The 16,321-nt window shown below is 37.5% G+C and overlaps 2 protein-coding genes across 6 annotated transcripts in view; one reads left to right on the forward strand and one right to left on the reverse strand.

Moving 5' to 3' along the window:
• LOC306886385 (Fanconi anemia group M protein-like) overlaps positions 1-16,321 on the forward strand; it is a 59,367-nt gene that overhangs the window by 7,561 nt on the left and 35,485 nt on the right. For all 5 annotated transcript variants that reach the window (XR_013785624.1, XM_079443436.1, XM_079443438.1 and 2 more), the window contains exon 6: positions 15,654-15,785. Coding sequence is in view for 4 of the 5 variants with exons in the window: in XM_079443436.1 (XP_079299562.1) it covers positions 15,654-15,785 (132 nt within the window). In the remaining variant the exon portion in view is untranslated. The remainder of the gene's footprint in view (positions 1-15,653; positions 15,786-16,321) is intronic.
• On the reverse strand, positions 183-11,382 carry LOC306886386 (heme-binding protein 1-like). Its single transcript, XM_079443440.1, has 5 exons — positions 11,031-11,382; positions 7,727-7,821; positions 5,961-6,102; positions 3,384-3,567; positions 183-881 (listed from the first exon to the last, which is right to left on the reverse strand). Exons 1-5 carry the CDS (start codon positions 11,218-11,220, stop codon positions 710-712), a joined length of 783 nt encoding a protein of 260 aa, XP_079299566.1. The 5' UTR covers positions 11,221-11,382; the 3' UTR covers positions 183-709.

Here is a 16,321-nt window from a genome sequence, read left to right on the forward strand (position 1 = left end):
GAAATATTCTGCCCTTTTGTAACCCCGTGTGTTTAGTGGATGATGGTCTGCATTCCTGGCTGCATTATTTTCGGATCAAACCCTGAACTTTTGACATTCTCTGTACATTCAGCTTTGTGTTGGTTTCTCGGCTCTGATTGGCTGGAGCTGATCTGACATCATCAGTCATTACAGGCCAGTTTGAAGTGAAGACGCTTGTGATTCAGTAATAGTTTATTCGGATCAGAACAGAAGCATTCAGAAGTTCACAGTGGCTGTAGTGTTTATACTGAGGACAGTCGAGCGTTTACATTCCCAGCCGTCAAACCCTGATCAGAGATCAGCTCGTTCACTTCATTCACAAAACTCTTTCATTGTTTATTTGACATCTGTGCTTGTAACAGAAGTTTAAAAAAATACTTAAAAATAGCACTATGACAATATAATATATAGATATGTGCATCTATTACATATGGATGTGTTGATAATCACTACTAGAGCGAGAGACAGAGACAGAAGACGGAGGTACTGATGATTGTCTTACAGCAACAGCGTTTCACAGAGAGATTGACTGACGTCCAGTTTGTGTTGGTGTAGCTTATAATCAGTGCGACACATATAAACAGCAGCTCTGCTCACAGAGAATCAGGAACTACAGGATGGCTGTGACGCCCTGCGCTCGCTCTACTGTGCTCTCTGCGAGGTGCAGAGGATTGTGGGTAGGGGAGGCTCAGGGCCGCTCCAGGAACCAGATCTCGTTCTGCCGGTGGGCTGCCGCAGGATTGGTGTATCCGGCCACGATGAAGGAGTCGTTGACGCAGATGGCCGGACGGTCCAGAGACTCGGCCAGACTGTTGATCTCGTGGATGATGGTCAGTTCGTTAGTGGCGCCCGTGAACGGCCTGGGTCACGTGACACAGGAGAGACGCAGGTTCAAAACCAGTTCAAATCATTTCGACTCTTTCCTCAGTTAGTCATGTTTACCGTAGTACACTTACAGTGGAGGTCTGTGGGATTCAGATTATTGTGTTTATTAGTTTCAGTAATTCCCTCAACAAATGTCATTTTTATTTAAGAACCAGGAGCCAAAATCATTTTTATAATATGCAAGAGAGTTTGAGATCACCTTGCAGCAAAGCAGCGCTTTCAACTTCATCTACTTTTGGGGAACATAAGCCTGGACATTTTTTATAATGAATATGCATTTAAATAAAATGTTTTTAGTAGAAATTGCTGAGAAATGCTCGCTTGTGAGTGAACATTTACTTTAAAAACCTATAATACATAATCACAAACAAGTGAAAAATCTAATTCACTATTGAACACTGAACAACATTCAGTTCTTGAATCTCCTGAAATTGCAGAATTTATTTTATTACTTTATTTAATTATTATAATTAGGGCCGGGACTTTAACGCGTTAATTTAGATTAATTAATTACACAAAAATAACGCGTTAATTTTTTTAACGCATTTTAATCGCACTTATTTTTGCACCGTGGAACGTTTCTCACTGGATGAGTTTCGGCGGACCGATTATACTGGAGCACCAACTAGCGTTCAGACTAAAGGCTGTTTCTCAATTCCAAGAACGCAAAGAACGGACTTGCGTTCTCGTGGAGACCGGTCTTGCCAAGCTTCCTTGGAAGAACGAACTCGGAAGGACGCGAGAACACAGAACGCACACTTATGAGAACCGAGATGTACTGCGTTCCTGCTTAACTGACCGCATAGTCTCAGCATAAGAAACGGCCAATGAACAATCAATATTACAAAATGTCATAACTTATTAAAACATTTCATACTATTATAGATATTACTTTCATATAATTGCATTGTTTTATTTTACAGCGTTATATGTTTTACTGTTAAGATTCATTTTAATATGCCAATAAAAATGCAGACTTTCTCCGGGTCTTATAACTTTATTAAAATTAACCAAAACAAAACGATAAATGTTTACTTTCAACTTGAAGAGCCGTTAAGTATTTGTGAGAGCGACTTTAAAGCTTACAGGCTTCCGTACACCGGCCACCCACAGCGTTTTCTGGGATTTCTAACGGCTCGATTCTCTCAAGTCTGCACTCGATGCATCCTCAGTTTCAAGAACATATCCGGGCACTTTCTGTACTTGCGTTCTTGAGAATTGGAACTGAACTTCGACGGTTAATGATGACGTAGAACGAGAACACAAGGACGCAAGATCGCTGAAGAAGGCATATTGAGAAACAGCCAAAAACAAACCACAGTGAACGTGGACAAAGAAGCTGAAGAGACCGCTTTGGTTGGCCCTGTGGATGGGACATTTAAAAATCCATATAAAAAAACTTACTTCTCTCTGTTCTCAGGTCAAATATTTATATGCGATTAAAATGCGATTAATTTCGATTAATTAATTACAAAGCCTCTAATTAATTAGATTAATTTTTTTAATCGAGTCCCGGCCCTAATTATAATACATCCCTCCTAGTTTCGGTTAATTGAACAAAACATTTTTTGAGCTGTAAATGATCCAAACTGTACTTTTGAGGTGTATTTGTACATTTATGCGTTTAGCAGAAAGAGCCCCTCTAGAATTTCTGTATAATAAATATACATTAACAATTAAAATATGCTGAGTACGAACTGCTGAGAAATTGCCACTTAAAAAAAACCTATACTGCATAACCATAAACAAGTGGAAAATCATAAATTCATTATTGAACACTGAACAACATTCAGTTCTTGAATCTCCTGAAAATGCAGAAGGTATTATAATAAATAAATATCACTCCTAGTTTCTGTTAATTAAACAAAACATTATTTGAGCTGTAAATGATCCAGATTGTAATTTTGAGGTGTAACTTATATATATTTACATTTATGCATATATATTTACATTTATGCATTTATATTCAGAGTAGAAATAGAGAAGTTTACTTTAAAAACTATAATACATGATCACAATCAATCAAGTGGAAAATCTTCAGAATTTATTTTAGTAGAATTATAATTTTAATTTTTTGAATGCACTTATAATATGTCAATGAGAAACTGTAAAAACAGTTATTTGAGCTGTAAATGGTCTGAATCATCATTTAGAGGTGTAGATTAATTCAGTGAATTTGCTGATTCCCATGTGGAGATTTCTTTATTGATGAGTCCCATTTATTTCTATAGTGCCTTATACAGGACCGATTTGAAAGCGCTTCACTGTGATGAACAGGAATAACAGGTGATGTAAAGCGCTCTGTGGATTGGTGCTGACTGGTTTTACAGATACATGATTGGCTATTCTTCACTCTTTGATGCATCTGCCAGACGCTTTTATCCAAAGCAACTTACACATTAACATTTGCTCAGAACCCATGTCCTTCAGTGTAAGTGCATTACTGTAATGGTGCCTTGTGTTAGTATTGTTCTCACCGGGTGTAGACAGTGGTGGCGGGCCACTGCTCGATGACGATCTCGGGGTCGTACGGCCGCGGCGGGTCGCTCTGGTGCTGGGTGGGCAGGTAATACGCTACGGTCACGGCCCGCGACAGAGTCGAGTGCATCTCATCGGTGCGCACCACCGTCACGATGGGTATCGTCATGCCCAGATAACTGCCTGCAGAGAAAAAACAATCCCAGCTTGAATGAGTGTCTGATTGGTTTTATTTTTTTAAATCAAGGAATCAGTTTTGAATATAAATATTAGCAGTTGTTACAGTTATCCATGCTGTCAGTCCGCCAGTGCTAAGAGTTGATGACACGCAGCTGCTGATCGGCTCTATGAGGAACATACTGCTAGAGCTGAGATCCACACACAATGCGTTTATGCTGATAAACACCAGACGTAGGGCCCTATGAAACCAGCTTTAATGTTTTTTCAAATTCAGTTTGAATTTTTCTGGATTCCGTTTTGTTTTTTGTTTTTCAGTTACATTTTTCTTGACTTCTTTTCAATGGTTAAATAACATTTTATTAATCAAAACATGTCTAATTAATTAAAATCATGAAACTTATACAATTTCACATCAAGTTATTAAAAACAAAAATTACATGTTTAGGGCCCAATGAAATGTTTTGTTTCTCACCATATTTTTATTGTTATCAAATTCTGTGTTTTAGCATGTCTAATTATATGCATACTTGATTTATTCAAATTTATTCTTAAAATAACCCTATGAAATGTTTTTTCCCTCAGAAATTCTGTCGTATATTTAAACTTTTTTGGTTATAAAATGAAGGCATAAAACATTAATTTCATTTCTTTTAATTATTGAAAATCAAGCAAACTTAATTTTTTGGCAAACAAAGGGGATTTACTATTAAAATTAAAACATTATTTCATTTTAGTAGTAGGCTATGTTCATTCTACGTCACGTGCTTCAGTATGTGTTTAGTTAACGAAATCCAGAACATACAGGATTCATATTTAAATAGTATTTTATACAGATGCTAATCTAGGGCCCTATGAAATCGGTTTTATTTTTTCCCAAATTCCGTGTAATTTTTTTTCTAAATTCTGTTTTTTCCGTTTTAATTTTTCTGGATTCAGGTTTTTTTGTTTTTTTTTCAGTTTGAATTTTTCTGGACTCCTTTTTAATGGTCAAATTAAATAGTATTAATCAAAAAGCATGTCTAATTAATTAAAATCATGAAACTTATACAATTTAACATTAATTTATTAAAAGTGAATGTTTAGGGCCGTATGAAATGCTTTATTTTTTTCTCACCTTATGTTTTGTTACCAAATTCTGTGTTTTAGCATGTCTAATTAACTATGTTCGTTTATTCTTACAGTAGCCGTATGAAATATTTTCCCTTCAGAAATTCTGTTGTGTATTTAACTTTTACTGGTTATCAGATGAAAGCATAAAACATTGATTTAATTTAGATTTTAATTAATGAAAGTTAAACATTAACATTTTTGGCAAATAAAGGGGATTTACTACTAAAATATTTTGATTATTTCTTAAATAAAGTTGTATTATTTTTTAACAGTAGTAGTAGTATTACGTACAGTCTGCTAAATAATAGTAATATAGCCTATTTCTGGCACAATGTCTTTAAGTTAAACCGAACCTTTATTTTGACGGGTTGCCGTGAAGACCTTTAAAGTTGTGTGTATATAATATGACGCTAGTTTTACTCAAATGAAATGGTAAAATGCTGATAAAGTGTGTCTCAGATCAGTTCTGGAGATGATGTTCACGTGTTTATCTCCTCATTGAGACGGCAGACGCTGAAATCACGTTAGTAAACGAAACCACGTCTCCATTCATACAGAGACACGCAGAACATGCAGGATTCAGATTTAAATCCACTTCTGCAGCTTAATATTTACAGATACTAGTCCATATCACGATTTGATTTAAGTGTAATGACCTACTTTTGATTAATTCATCCAAACTTTGACAAATTCCGTGACATTCGGTGTTAAACTGTTCATTCTGTTTTTATGACTGGATTCCGTGATTCTGTCTGCGTTTAGGGCCCTACTAATCCATATTTAAGTGTAATCACCTACTTTTGATTAATTCATTCAAACTTTGACGTTCTGTGACATTCCATGTTATACAGTAAATTCCGTTTTAATGACTGGATTCCGTACGCATTTTTCTGCATCGTGGAAATCATAGGGCCCTGCAGACATGGGAAAAACACAAGCTTGTGTGACGCCAGCTGAGATTCTTTAACTCAAGTGCCTTGTTTGACGGCGTTTCATGAGCAAAAGATACGAGACACGACACAATGTTCAAACGCATCCGTCAAGCACAGGCTCACACAGAAAAACGATGCAGAACTACTACTGTATGTCTGATCATTGATGTTTAATGATGCTGACAGACTGAAAGCTGCTGCTGTTTTCGTTCACTGTTAATAATCATCTATTACTGCTGTAAGATAAGTAATTTAGTAAGATAACTAAATTGTTATTTTGAATCGGTCAAACGTTCTGGGAAAACCCCTCTAGATTTAGTTGTATCAGTCTGAGTCTGGAGTGTGTTTATGGACCTGCTGAGTTCTGCTGGCAGATGTATCTCATGATCTTCATGAAGCCGTAGCAGATGCTCTGTTCATACGTGTCCTCGTGAACGGTGATACAGGCCCAGTGTGCTTTCTCATAGTGACGCTTCTCAAACACCACCTCACCGCACTACAACACACACACACACACACAACAGCAGAGTCAGTGGAGGAACTGATCAGACACATCACAGAGCATTTGGTTTGATCTAATAGATTGACTTTTTTAACCCTGAAAGGGCCGATGTATCCTGGGGGATACAAACATTTGAGAAGCTGTGGGGAGAAGCAGTGAAGGTAGCATTTCCTGGTTTCATTTTGAAAGGCTGTTGTGAATATTTAGATGAGGTGACTTGTTTCTACATTCTTTGTTTAGATCACAGGAAGCAAACTGTAGTGGGAAATCTACTCACCCTCTGATGAAAGTTGATCTAGTTCATATTTACACATGTTGGAGGGACTTACCTGTTTTACCTGTTATTCAGCATTAGCATTTTTACATTGAAAAATTTACATTGAAATTTCATTAATTAAATGCTTACATGTTTTGTAATCTGTCTCTAAATGTTTGTATCTCAGGGGATACGTTGCTCTTTTAGGAGTATAAATCAAGATATAAAAACATTTACATAGACTCTGTGATTTTGTGGCTTGTGTTTTAGAAAATCTTGACAAAACATATCGTTGGAAATATCTGACGGTCAAGGTTTCATATTTTGTAATACATTTGATATTGTGACCGACAATGATTGATTTGTGACAGAAAACTGCATCAGAAAAATTCAATAGTTTGTGTGTAACCCAGTGGATATTTCTGGTATAGTGCCCAAACAAAATCTCACAGGAAACACTATTGTTGTGAGATCAACTTCAAATTTGGAAAATAACTTGGATAGGCTTTGATTTCATAGAAATTTTAGAGTGCAACATTTGAATAAAATAAAATAAAAATAGTATTCTACATGATCTCTACTGTAAACTTTTATAACTTTTTTATACTTTCTTATTTTGAAATGCTTTCACTTGAGCAATAATCTACTATGTGTCGTCTTTAAAAGAGACCAACCTTAGGCCTGTGTTCAGGAATTACAACCATGTTATAACAAGCATTGATAAACAAGTGTTCTGTTTTCAGTGGATTTATACCCCAAAGGAGCGACGTATCCTGGGGGATACAAACAAAAATCAAATATAAGTCAAGTTTGGAAAAAAAATCATGAAATTGTATTATTTGAGTTCCAATATGATGAATTTTCTGATGTCTCTTTATGGTTTTGCCCTTTTTAGGGTTAAATCTGTTGCAAATTATTTATTGAATCAATTCAGAGAAATAAATGTTGACTTTGAGCTGTGCTGATATCTTGTGTTTGATGTAGATTAGAATGAAATGCTCTTCTAGAACACATTTTAATGATCGACCAGCACTGCAGCTTCTGGAGATTTCATAATATTCACTTTTAACACCATATTTGTCACATCTGAGCCATTTTTATCCCATCCAGGGGCATTTTTGCCTCCAGCTCTGGTTAGTTTCTGACTTTCATGGAAAGTGTTAATTAATGGCAGTAGGCGGAGTTAAATGATTTGAGCAGCCAATCAAACAGTGACTTGATTCATCATCCTCATGTCAGATTTAATGGCATATTCACGCAGCTGCGTTTGATCACATGCATTATTCACACTGTGTTAGTTTGATTCCTCTGGTGTGGCGTTACAGTGTGTTCTCAGATGTCTGATTGGTCAGCGGTACGCACCTTCTCCTTGCGTGTGATGAGCGTGTGGGGCACCTGCTCCCGCGGGTGGGCACCATCGTTATTGGTGGTGATCTGATGGATGGGTTCGGCCATGTCTGTGAAACACGGAGCAGATTGACATCAACGTTCAGCTCAGATTCTGCTTCATCACACTGAAGGCTTGTTTGTTGTGACTGTGTCATGATGTTAGGGTTTGGCTGACATTTCTTCCCGCTGTGACCCACGATTCTCTGATCTGGTCACGAGGGGCTCTCTGGCCGAGCGTTAGCCACACATCTGTCCCGCGGGACGTCAGCGAGCAGCGACAGCAAACACTTCAGTCAGTCAGTTTACCCAGAACCCTCTGCGTGGGTGAATTCAGATTTACACATCAGTCATCACGTACATACGAACAGATGAGATGTACAGTAGAGTGAGAGACTGGAAATACAGTGCCATGTCATTTTTTTATTTGTTTTGTTCTCAAGGAGCACGTGCTCTTAATTTGAAAACATTTGGAACACATCAGGAACTTTAGGAGCACAATAAACATTGATCAAAGAATGTTTAATAAAAGGATGTGATGAGACATTACCAAGCAAAATTAATTTGAATCCAAAAAGTACACTAGGTTTAGATATTTCTACTTCAAACTGTTTAATTAATAATTAGGGGAATGAATATTTTAAATAGAGAATTCTCCATTTAATTGTGTACTGTTGTGATGCAGCTAATTTAACAGCCAGAATAAAATACTGCATAATGTGGGACCTTTAATATAAACAAGCTGGAAATACACCTGGACTCTTATTTTGAAATGTTGTATCACAAGTTTAGTTTTCTGCCCCCAAGACATTTTAAAATAGGCATTTTGTTACATGATTTGTTATATAAAACTTTTTATGACCTTAAAAATTTAAACTTTAGGGACTTTCAAGGGGCCTACTTTGTATTCACAATTAAAAATAGACTTTACAATCACTCGACTGATTCTGGATCAGTGTTATTCACAGAATCACTGACTATGACATCACAGTGTCAACCATAAACTGCTTAGACTAGTCTTACTAGTTAGTCATCTCATTTTCTTTAGGATTGGTCAAGTCAGTTACATTATATAGATTGGCCTAATTTGAACCTGAGAAATAAGAGTGATTATTCATTGGTTAAGTTTATTTAGCCGGCCACAGGGTCACACTTAACCTTGTATTCCACATTACTGATAAACCACAACACTGACCGCTTCTGACAGCACAAACCAGTGTATAGTTTTACTACAGACTCAATCTAAACACACTGTACAGTAAGATTGAGTTAATTAGCATGATCACTACAGCACTTCCTCGTCTGGTTAATGATTCCAGTGCATCGTTAATTCCTGTTGCTTCATAATGAATTAGTGTTAATTATACAACTTAACACATTAGTATGTGTAGAAATGAACATTAGTTCATGATTTGCCTTATAATACATCATGTAAACAAATGAAATCTTACTGTAAGGTGTTAGCTGAATTTGTGTTCATCAGCTGCAGATGGTATTAATGGTGAATTAATTTGATGAATCGAGTGAATGGTGTTTGCTCTTCACGTGTGCAGTCGTGTAAAGCGCTTTACTGGACTGGATTTAGAAAGGCATTGGTCTGGACCAGATGAGCCTGATAATCTGCTCCACAAACACACGTCACCTGATTCACAGAACAAACCCTTCACAGAGCGTTTAGATTCCAGCGCTTCACAATCATTGTGTTACGAACTCTCTCTCACACATACTAACGGCTGCGTTCGATAACATGCAGAGAGCCGAGTCCGTCAGCGTCCTGTGATGATCTGATGAACTGGGTCAGAGAGACGCAGCACACGTGAATCATGGGAAAATCCTGCTGCCGCTGCCTGGCTGAGAGTCACGCATACGTGCAAGAGCGCACATCCTCTCAAAACACTGCATGCAAAAACAAAACTTCCATATCATCCAGACTACTGGAAAGAAAACATCCAAAATACATATTTAAGTGTCTATTTCATTGCACTTTATCTATTTGCATGTGTATATTCCATCTTACACCAAACTGGCCATTTTCATCTGTTGTTGTGGACTCTAATATCTGTCCCTGCAGCACAAAAGCAGTCATGAGTAGCACAGGTATATTTGTAGCAATAGCCAACAATACATTGTATGGATCAAAATTATACATTTCTCTTTTATGACAAAAATCATTAGGATATTAAGATCATGTTCCATGAAGATATTTAGTAAATTACCTACCATAAATATATCAAAACTTCATTTTTGATTAGTAATATGCATTGCTAAGAACTTCATTTGAACAACTTTAAAGGAGATTTTCTCAATATTTAGATTTTTTTGCTCCCTCAGATTCCAGATTTTCAAATAGTTGTATCTCAGCCAAATATTGTCCATCATAACAAACCATACATCAATGGAAAGATCATTTATTCAGATTCAGATAATGTATCAATCTCAGTTTTGAAAAATTGACACTTAAGACTGGTTTTGTGCTCCAGGGTCACATATAGTTAGTTATATTTATCATTATAGTTATTGTTCCTGGTGTGAAGGGCCTTTAGTTGCAGTTTTGTCGTCTGTCGCTTTAAATGCTTGAGCTCTTTAAATCAGGATGGATTCTGATTGGCTGTCAGTGTTTTTATTATTCATAAACTCCAGAAATCGTTCTGAAAATGATTGCAATGATATCACACTTCCCTTTCCTCGTTGATTTTAATAATCAAATGTTTTATGTGTGCTGAAAACAACATGAGAGGGAAGTTGCATTGACTGTTTATTCCGTATTAATGTGTTTACGGTGTGTTTTATACCGATATGAGCGACATTACTGTAGAAGCCATGGAATAAAAATATAAAAACGTAATTAAAACTTTTATCTTACAATTCAGACTTTTTCCTCAGAATAGTTAGTTTTTATGCACTATATAAACTATATATTAACTTTTTCCCCTCATAATTCTGAGTTAACATCTCGTAATTGTGACTTTTGTCAGAAGTGTGTTGTATGTCGCTGTAAAGTCTGAAGAGTAAGAGAGAAACTCTTATTTCTGTATTCAGCAGCAGACTCAGGCTATGAGGAATATTCCTCTGTGCTGCTCAAAGCGTGTCGGTCTGTTATCTACACTTGATAGGCAGCGTGTCTCTGAGCCGCCTACATAGACAGCATAAGTGCCGCGGGCTGCTGAGGGGAATGACGGTTAAACTGAACTCTTCCGCTGCGGTCGGTCGGTCGGTCGGTCGGTGTAGTGAGTGAGGCGGCTGTGAATTGAGACGCGCCCCGCGGTTGTTGTGTTTGTACCTGTCGGCACCTCCACCTGGTGTCCGCGGGCCACATCCCTCCAGTACTGCAGGAGTCTCCCCTGGTCCTCCTCCTCCTCCTCCTCCTCGGGACTGTCTGACAGCTGCTCCTCCGACACAGACTCCAGATCCTCCAGCGTGATCATATCACCGCCGCCCCCGCCGTTCAACCGACACCCGCCGGGGTCCATCGCCGAATCCACTGAACCTCGATACTGAGAGCCTCACGCTTCACCTGCGCTTACAGGGATCTCACCGTCATGTCCGCGACCCGGAGCTATCGATCGTTAATCTCGCGTTATTAACTGCGCTCGGTTCGTACGTGTTGTTTTGACCTATTTAAAGGCAGCGTCGCGGTCACGTGACCGCACAAGCGCCGCCCACCCAGCGCAGGAGTTTATAAATACATCAACACCCACAGCTCTGTAATAAACGCGCATATGAAAATAGTACAGTATGAGATGTTCATCATGCTTCTAAATAACAATCGTGTTTGTACATGAATGACACTGCAGCTTCAAACGCTCACTGATGCTCCAGAAGGAAAAGCCATGCATTAAGCCATGCATATGGGGAAGTTGTGGCCTAATGGTTAGAGAGTCGGACTCGTAATCCAAAGGTTGTGGGTTCGAGTCTCGGGCCGGCAGGGATTGTAGGTGGGGGGAGTGAATGACCCTCAATACCACGACTGAGGTGCCCTTGAGCAAGACACCGAACCCCCAACTGCTCCCCGGGCGCTGCAGCATAAATGCTGCCCACTGCTCCGGGTGTGTGTTCACTGCTGTGTGTGTGTGTGTGTGTGTGTGTGTTCACTGCTGTGTGTGTGTGTGTGTGTGTTCACTGCTGTGTGGGTGTGTGTGTGTGTTCACTGCTGTGTGTGTGTGTTCACTGCTGTGTGTGTGTGTGTGTGTGTGTGTTCACTGCTGTGTGTGTGTGTGTGTGTGTGTGTGTGTGTTCACTGCTGTGTGTGTGTGTGTGTGTGTGTGTGTTCACTGCTGTGTGTGTGTGTGTGTGTGTGTGTGTGTGTTCACTGCTGTGTGTGTGTGTGTGTGTGTTCACTGCTGTGTGTGTGTGTGTGTGTGTTCACTGCTGTGTGTGTGTGTGTGTGTGTGTTCACTGCTGTGTGTGTGTGTGTGTGTGTTCACTGCTGTGTGTGTGCACGTTGGATGGGTTAAATGCAGAGCACAAATTCCGAGTATGGGTCACCATACTTGGCAGTATGTCACTTCACTTCATTAAGAGTTGGGGTGTGAGAACTTTTGAACAGAACGAAGATGAGTACATTTTTCTTGTTTTGCCTAAATATCATATTTTTTCATTTAGTACTTCAGAAGATACTTTCCAGAAGACAAATTAAGTTAAATTGACCTTGATCTTCAAATTCAAAAAGTTTTCACGCCCCGGCTCTTAATGCATGGATTTTCCTTCTGGAGCATCAGTGAGCGTTTGGATCTTCTGTAATAGCTGCATACGAGTCCTTCAGTTGTCCTCAGTGTGGAAAGATACATCTCAAAATCATACAGTCACTCTTGGAAAGGGTTCAAATACACACAAATGCTGGAAAACTAAAGAATTTGTGGGAGCTGAAGGATTTTTCTAAAGAACAGCAGGCAGTTTAACTGTTCAGAACAAACAACTCATGAATAACTATCACTAAACAAAAACACAGCTTTGGATCGTTCAGGTAACAACACAGTATTAAGAATCAAGGGGATGTAAACTTTTGAACGGGGTCATTTTTATAAATTCAACTATTATTTTCTCTTGTGGACTATATGTAAACATCTTTTATGTGAAATATCTTATTCAGGTCAGTACTAAATAAACAATAGCATGCATTTGGTATGATCCCTCTTATTTTGGTCAAATAATTTACATTTTGCAGATTCTGAAAGGGGGATGTAAACTTTTGACTTCAACTGTGTATATGTATGCATGTATGTATATGTGTGTATATATATATATATATATATATATATATATATATATATATATATATATATATATATATATATATATATATATATATATATATATATATATAAAAATAAATAAATAAACCTTGCTACGTGTAGGCTAACCAAGACTTGTCATAGCACTTCCATATTATGGCTCTGGTTTTGATTGTCATCATTTACGTTGCTTTGAATAAAAGCGTCTGCTAAATGACTAAATGTAAATGTAGAGCTGTGTGTGTGTGTGTGTTTCAGGTCAGTGTTCGATAGGCTTCGTTCACGATCTCCCCTGAGATTTATCACACTTTAGCCAGAAATACATGTATTAGTCCTTGAACTGCTGCTTGTGTTTGTCTGCTGGATGATTTCAGCTGCTGTGAATGGAGATTTTCAGATGAAAGTTCAGGATTATTCTAAATCTGGATCACAGCATTAGCCTGGAATGGACCAGGAAAACACTTCATACTGCAGATAAATATGACCACACTTCAGGGCTTGACGCTTACCTATTCCCCAAGGAGCACATGTGCTCCTAAGTCAAAAAATTTAGGAGCGCATTAAAAACATTTAGGGGCGCAATGCAAATTTTTCTAATGAGGTGTTTTAGCTTAATAAGGGGATACAAAGAGACATTTACAAGCACCATTATTTAATTTATCAGAATACAGAAAGTACACAAGGTTTTTAAATAATTTTACTTCAGACACTATTTAATAGGCTAATTATGTAATTAGTTATAATCCTATTAAACTGTGTCGGTATAACATTTTCACAATAATCATTGAAGCTTTTGTCACGGTATATGTTTTTGTTTTTAAATCACAATATATAATTTCTAAGTGAAAAAAAGTGTTGTCCTCCTAACAGGTTAAATAACTTTATTAAAGATAATTTACTAAAAGACTTTTATAAAAAATGCATAAAAATATAAAGTAAACAAGTGTTTCAAGATTAGAGAGCAAAAGATTGTTCAAATGAACGAAAGAACAATATAAGTAAGTCCCATTTGTTAACATTAGTTAAAGCAGGTTAACATTAACTAACAATGTGCAATAGCTAATTGTTGCAGTAGTTAATATTCTTTGTTATTAATAAATACAGTCATTGTTTTTTTCATGTTAACTAATGGAGCTTGTGTTTCTGAACAATAATAACGAATCAGTCGTTGATATATAGATAGGCCGCCTGTTCTCTATTATAGATCAGTGGATGGGCCATGCTTTAGCTTAGAAACAATGTTTGAAAATAAATAGCTCATTAAGTCTTTAAGTAAGAATTATTTGATGCTATTGTGAAGATTAAAGCGAATATAAATATCTAAATGACTGAGTGTGAAACATTATTTACACAGTTTTAGGAAAGTAGCGCAGCTGATGTGTTTACTGGGTTACCGGGGTAACGGCAGCGGCAGCGCCCTCTAGTGGCGAATGTGCGTCATTCAGCGCGTCTTCACTTTAACTCGCTCCGCTTTTCTTCTCATCTGTGCTCATTTAAATTAAACCGTTGCCTTTTTAAAGTTCTAAAGTAATCATATGAGGCTGCATCGCAATTTTTCCATACATAAACAGAATAAATTAATGTTTGTTATAGGCTACTGTATAAGTTAGGCTGTTTTGTATTTTGTTTTGTATTCGCACTTGTGCTCCTAAATACATTTTCCAGTTCGCACACATCTATTTTTAGTCGCAAATGCGAGTGAAATGCTCGCACTGTCGAGCCCTGCACTTATTTACTCTCATGCAGTTCAAATGAGCAAGCGTATGATCAGACAGTGTTAGTGTGAACATCAACAACACCTGATCAGTTTAACAGTTCACTGATAATCTTAATCTGATTGTGTTCCTCATATGCAATTAATTATAAAGTCAGTTTGGATCTTTCAGATTCTTTATTTACCGATGTTGAGTTCTATTTAGTAAATACAGACAAGCAGAAACACTTTATTTGGATCTTTGGAATAATACGCATTTCTGTTCACGAAAGCTGCATTTATTTGATCAGAAAAATAGTAAAACAGTGGAATATTATTCTAATGTAAAACGTCTGTTTTCTATGTGAATATATGTTAAACTGTAATGTATTTCTGTGATCTGCAGCTGTATTTTCAGCATCATTACTGCAGTCTTCAGTGTCACATGATCTTCAGAAATCATAATAATATACTGATTTACTGCTCAACAAACACTTCTGATTATTATCAATGTTGAACACAGTTGTGCTGCACAATATAAAACTGATGCATTTGATTTTTCAGGATTCACAGATGAATAGACTCTCTGAGAGAATCCACATACTGACTCCAGGCTGATCCATGCTTTTAGCTGAATGATCTTAGTGTATTTACTTCTAAGATATGTCGGGACAGATATGTGTTTGTCCTGAATTTACATTTCACTGCTGGTTATACTCTGTATAATTGTGTATGTGACGAATACAAATCTTGAATCTTGAGTTGGAGAGGTTTGGGTCTCAGCAGTGATTGTTTGTCAAAGAAGTGATCAGAGAAAGAGTCCACAAAGATTGAAAGTCCATTTTTCTCAGCAGGGCAGCAAACACTCCTCCGGTGAGCATGAAAGATGTAGACATGATTGTGTTGAAAAGAGACGCCCGAGTGCTCCATTGTGCTGCTGTAATGATTTTGAAACAGCTCTGGCCTGTTCTTCCCACAGGTTTTGGAGAAGTTTACGTCCCGTCTGACCCAGATGAGGCTGTTGAATCAGCGTGACCTCCGCTCCCTCACCAAATACCAGATCATTCTGTCCCGAGAACAGTTCAGACGCAACCCACCGCCACACATCCAGGTACGGCAGACGCATCAATGATGCAAAGGGTTAAACCATATAAAGGTACAATAATCAAAGCAATACAATAAAATAAATAAATAATAGAGAAATACAATGGAAATAAAATATATATATATATATAAAATTCTCAGTCTATTATAATCCTCTTGACCTAGCTATATGTCCCTCAGCCCATTCTGTCTAATACAGTGTAAGTGAACCAGTTATTCAGTAAAAAGGTTCATTCAAATACAAATTTTCCCTTAAATATAATCTCCTGTAGACTGGTTGGCCCCCACATCTCCTCAAACATGGCACTGTCTCCCCTAACCACAGCAGTTATTCTCTCCATAGGCAGTATTTTGAAGATCTCTCTTTGTATTGCATTTTGACCAGTCTATTGCAAGTAAATATACTTATAATAGATTTAACCGTACCTACCCAGTTGTCATCGATATACTCAGTACTGAGATCTTTCTCCCAGGTACGCCAAATATGATCAATACCACTGTGATCCATTGAATAAAAAAGAAGGTAAGCTTTTGAAATAAGGT

Source organism: Barbus barbus, assembly GCF_936440315.1.
Source record: "Barbus barbus genome assembly, chromosome: 20".
NCBI classification, from domain to species: Eukaryota; Metazoa; Chordata; class Actinopteri; order Cypriniformes; family Cyprinidae; genus Barbus; species Barbus barbus.

What these genes read in the sequence shown, in the direction of transcription:
- LOC306886386 (XM_079443440.1), bottom strand. Translation starts at nt 11,220, where the DNA reads ATGGACCCCGGCGGGTGTCGGTTGAACGGCGGGGGCGGCGGTGATATG. An exon ending in CCAGGTGGAGGTGCCGACAG is followed by an intron (nt 7,822 to 11,030) that starts GTACAAACACAA and finishes CGTGTTTCACAG; the next exon opens with ACATGGCCGAACCCATCCAT. An exon ending in GCCACCACTGTCTACACCCG is followed by an intron (nt 882 to 3,383) that starts GTGAGAACAATA and finishes CACGTGACCCAG; the next exon opens with GCCGTTCACGGGCGCCACTA.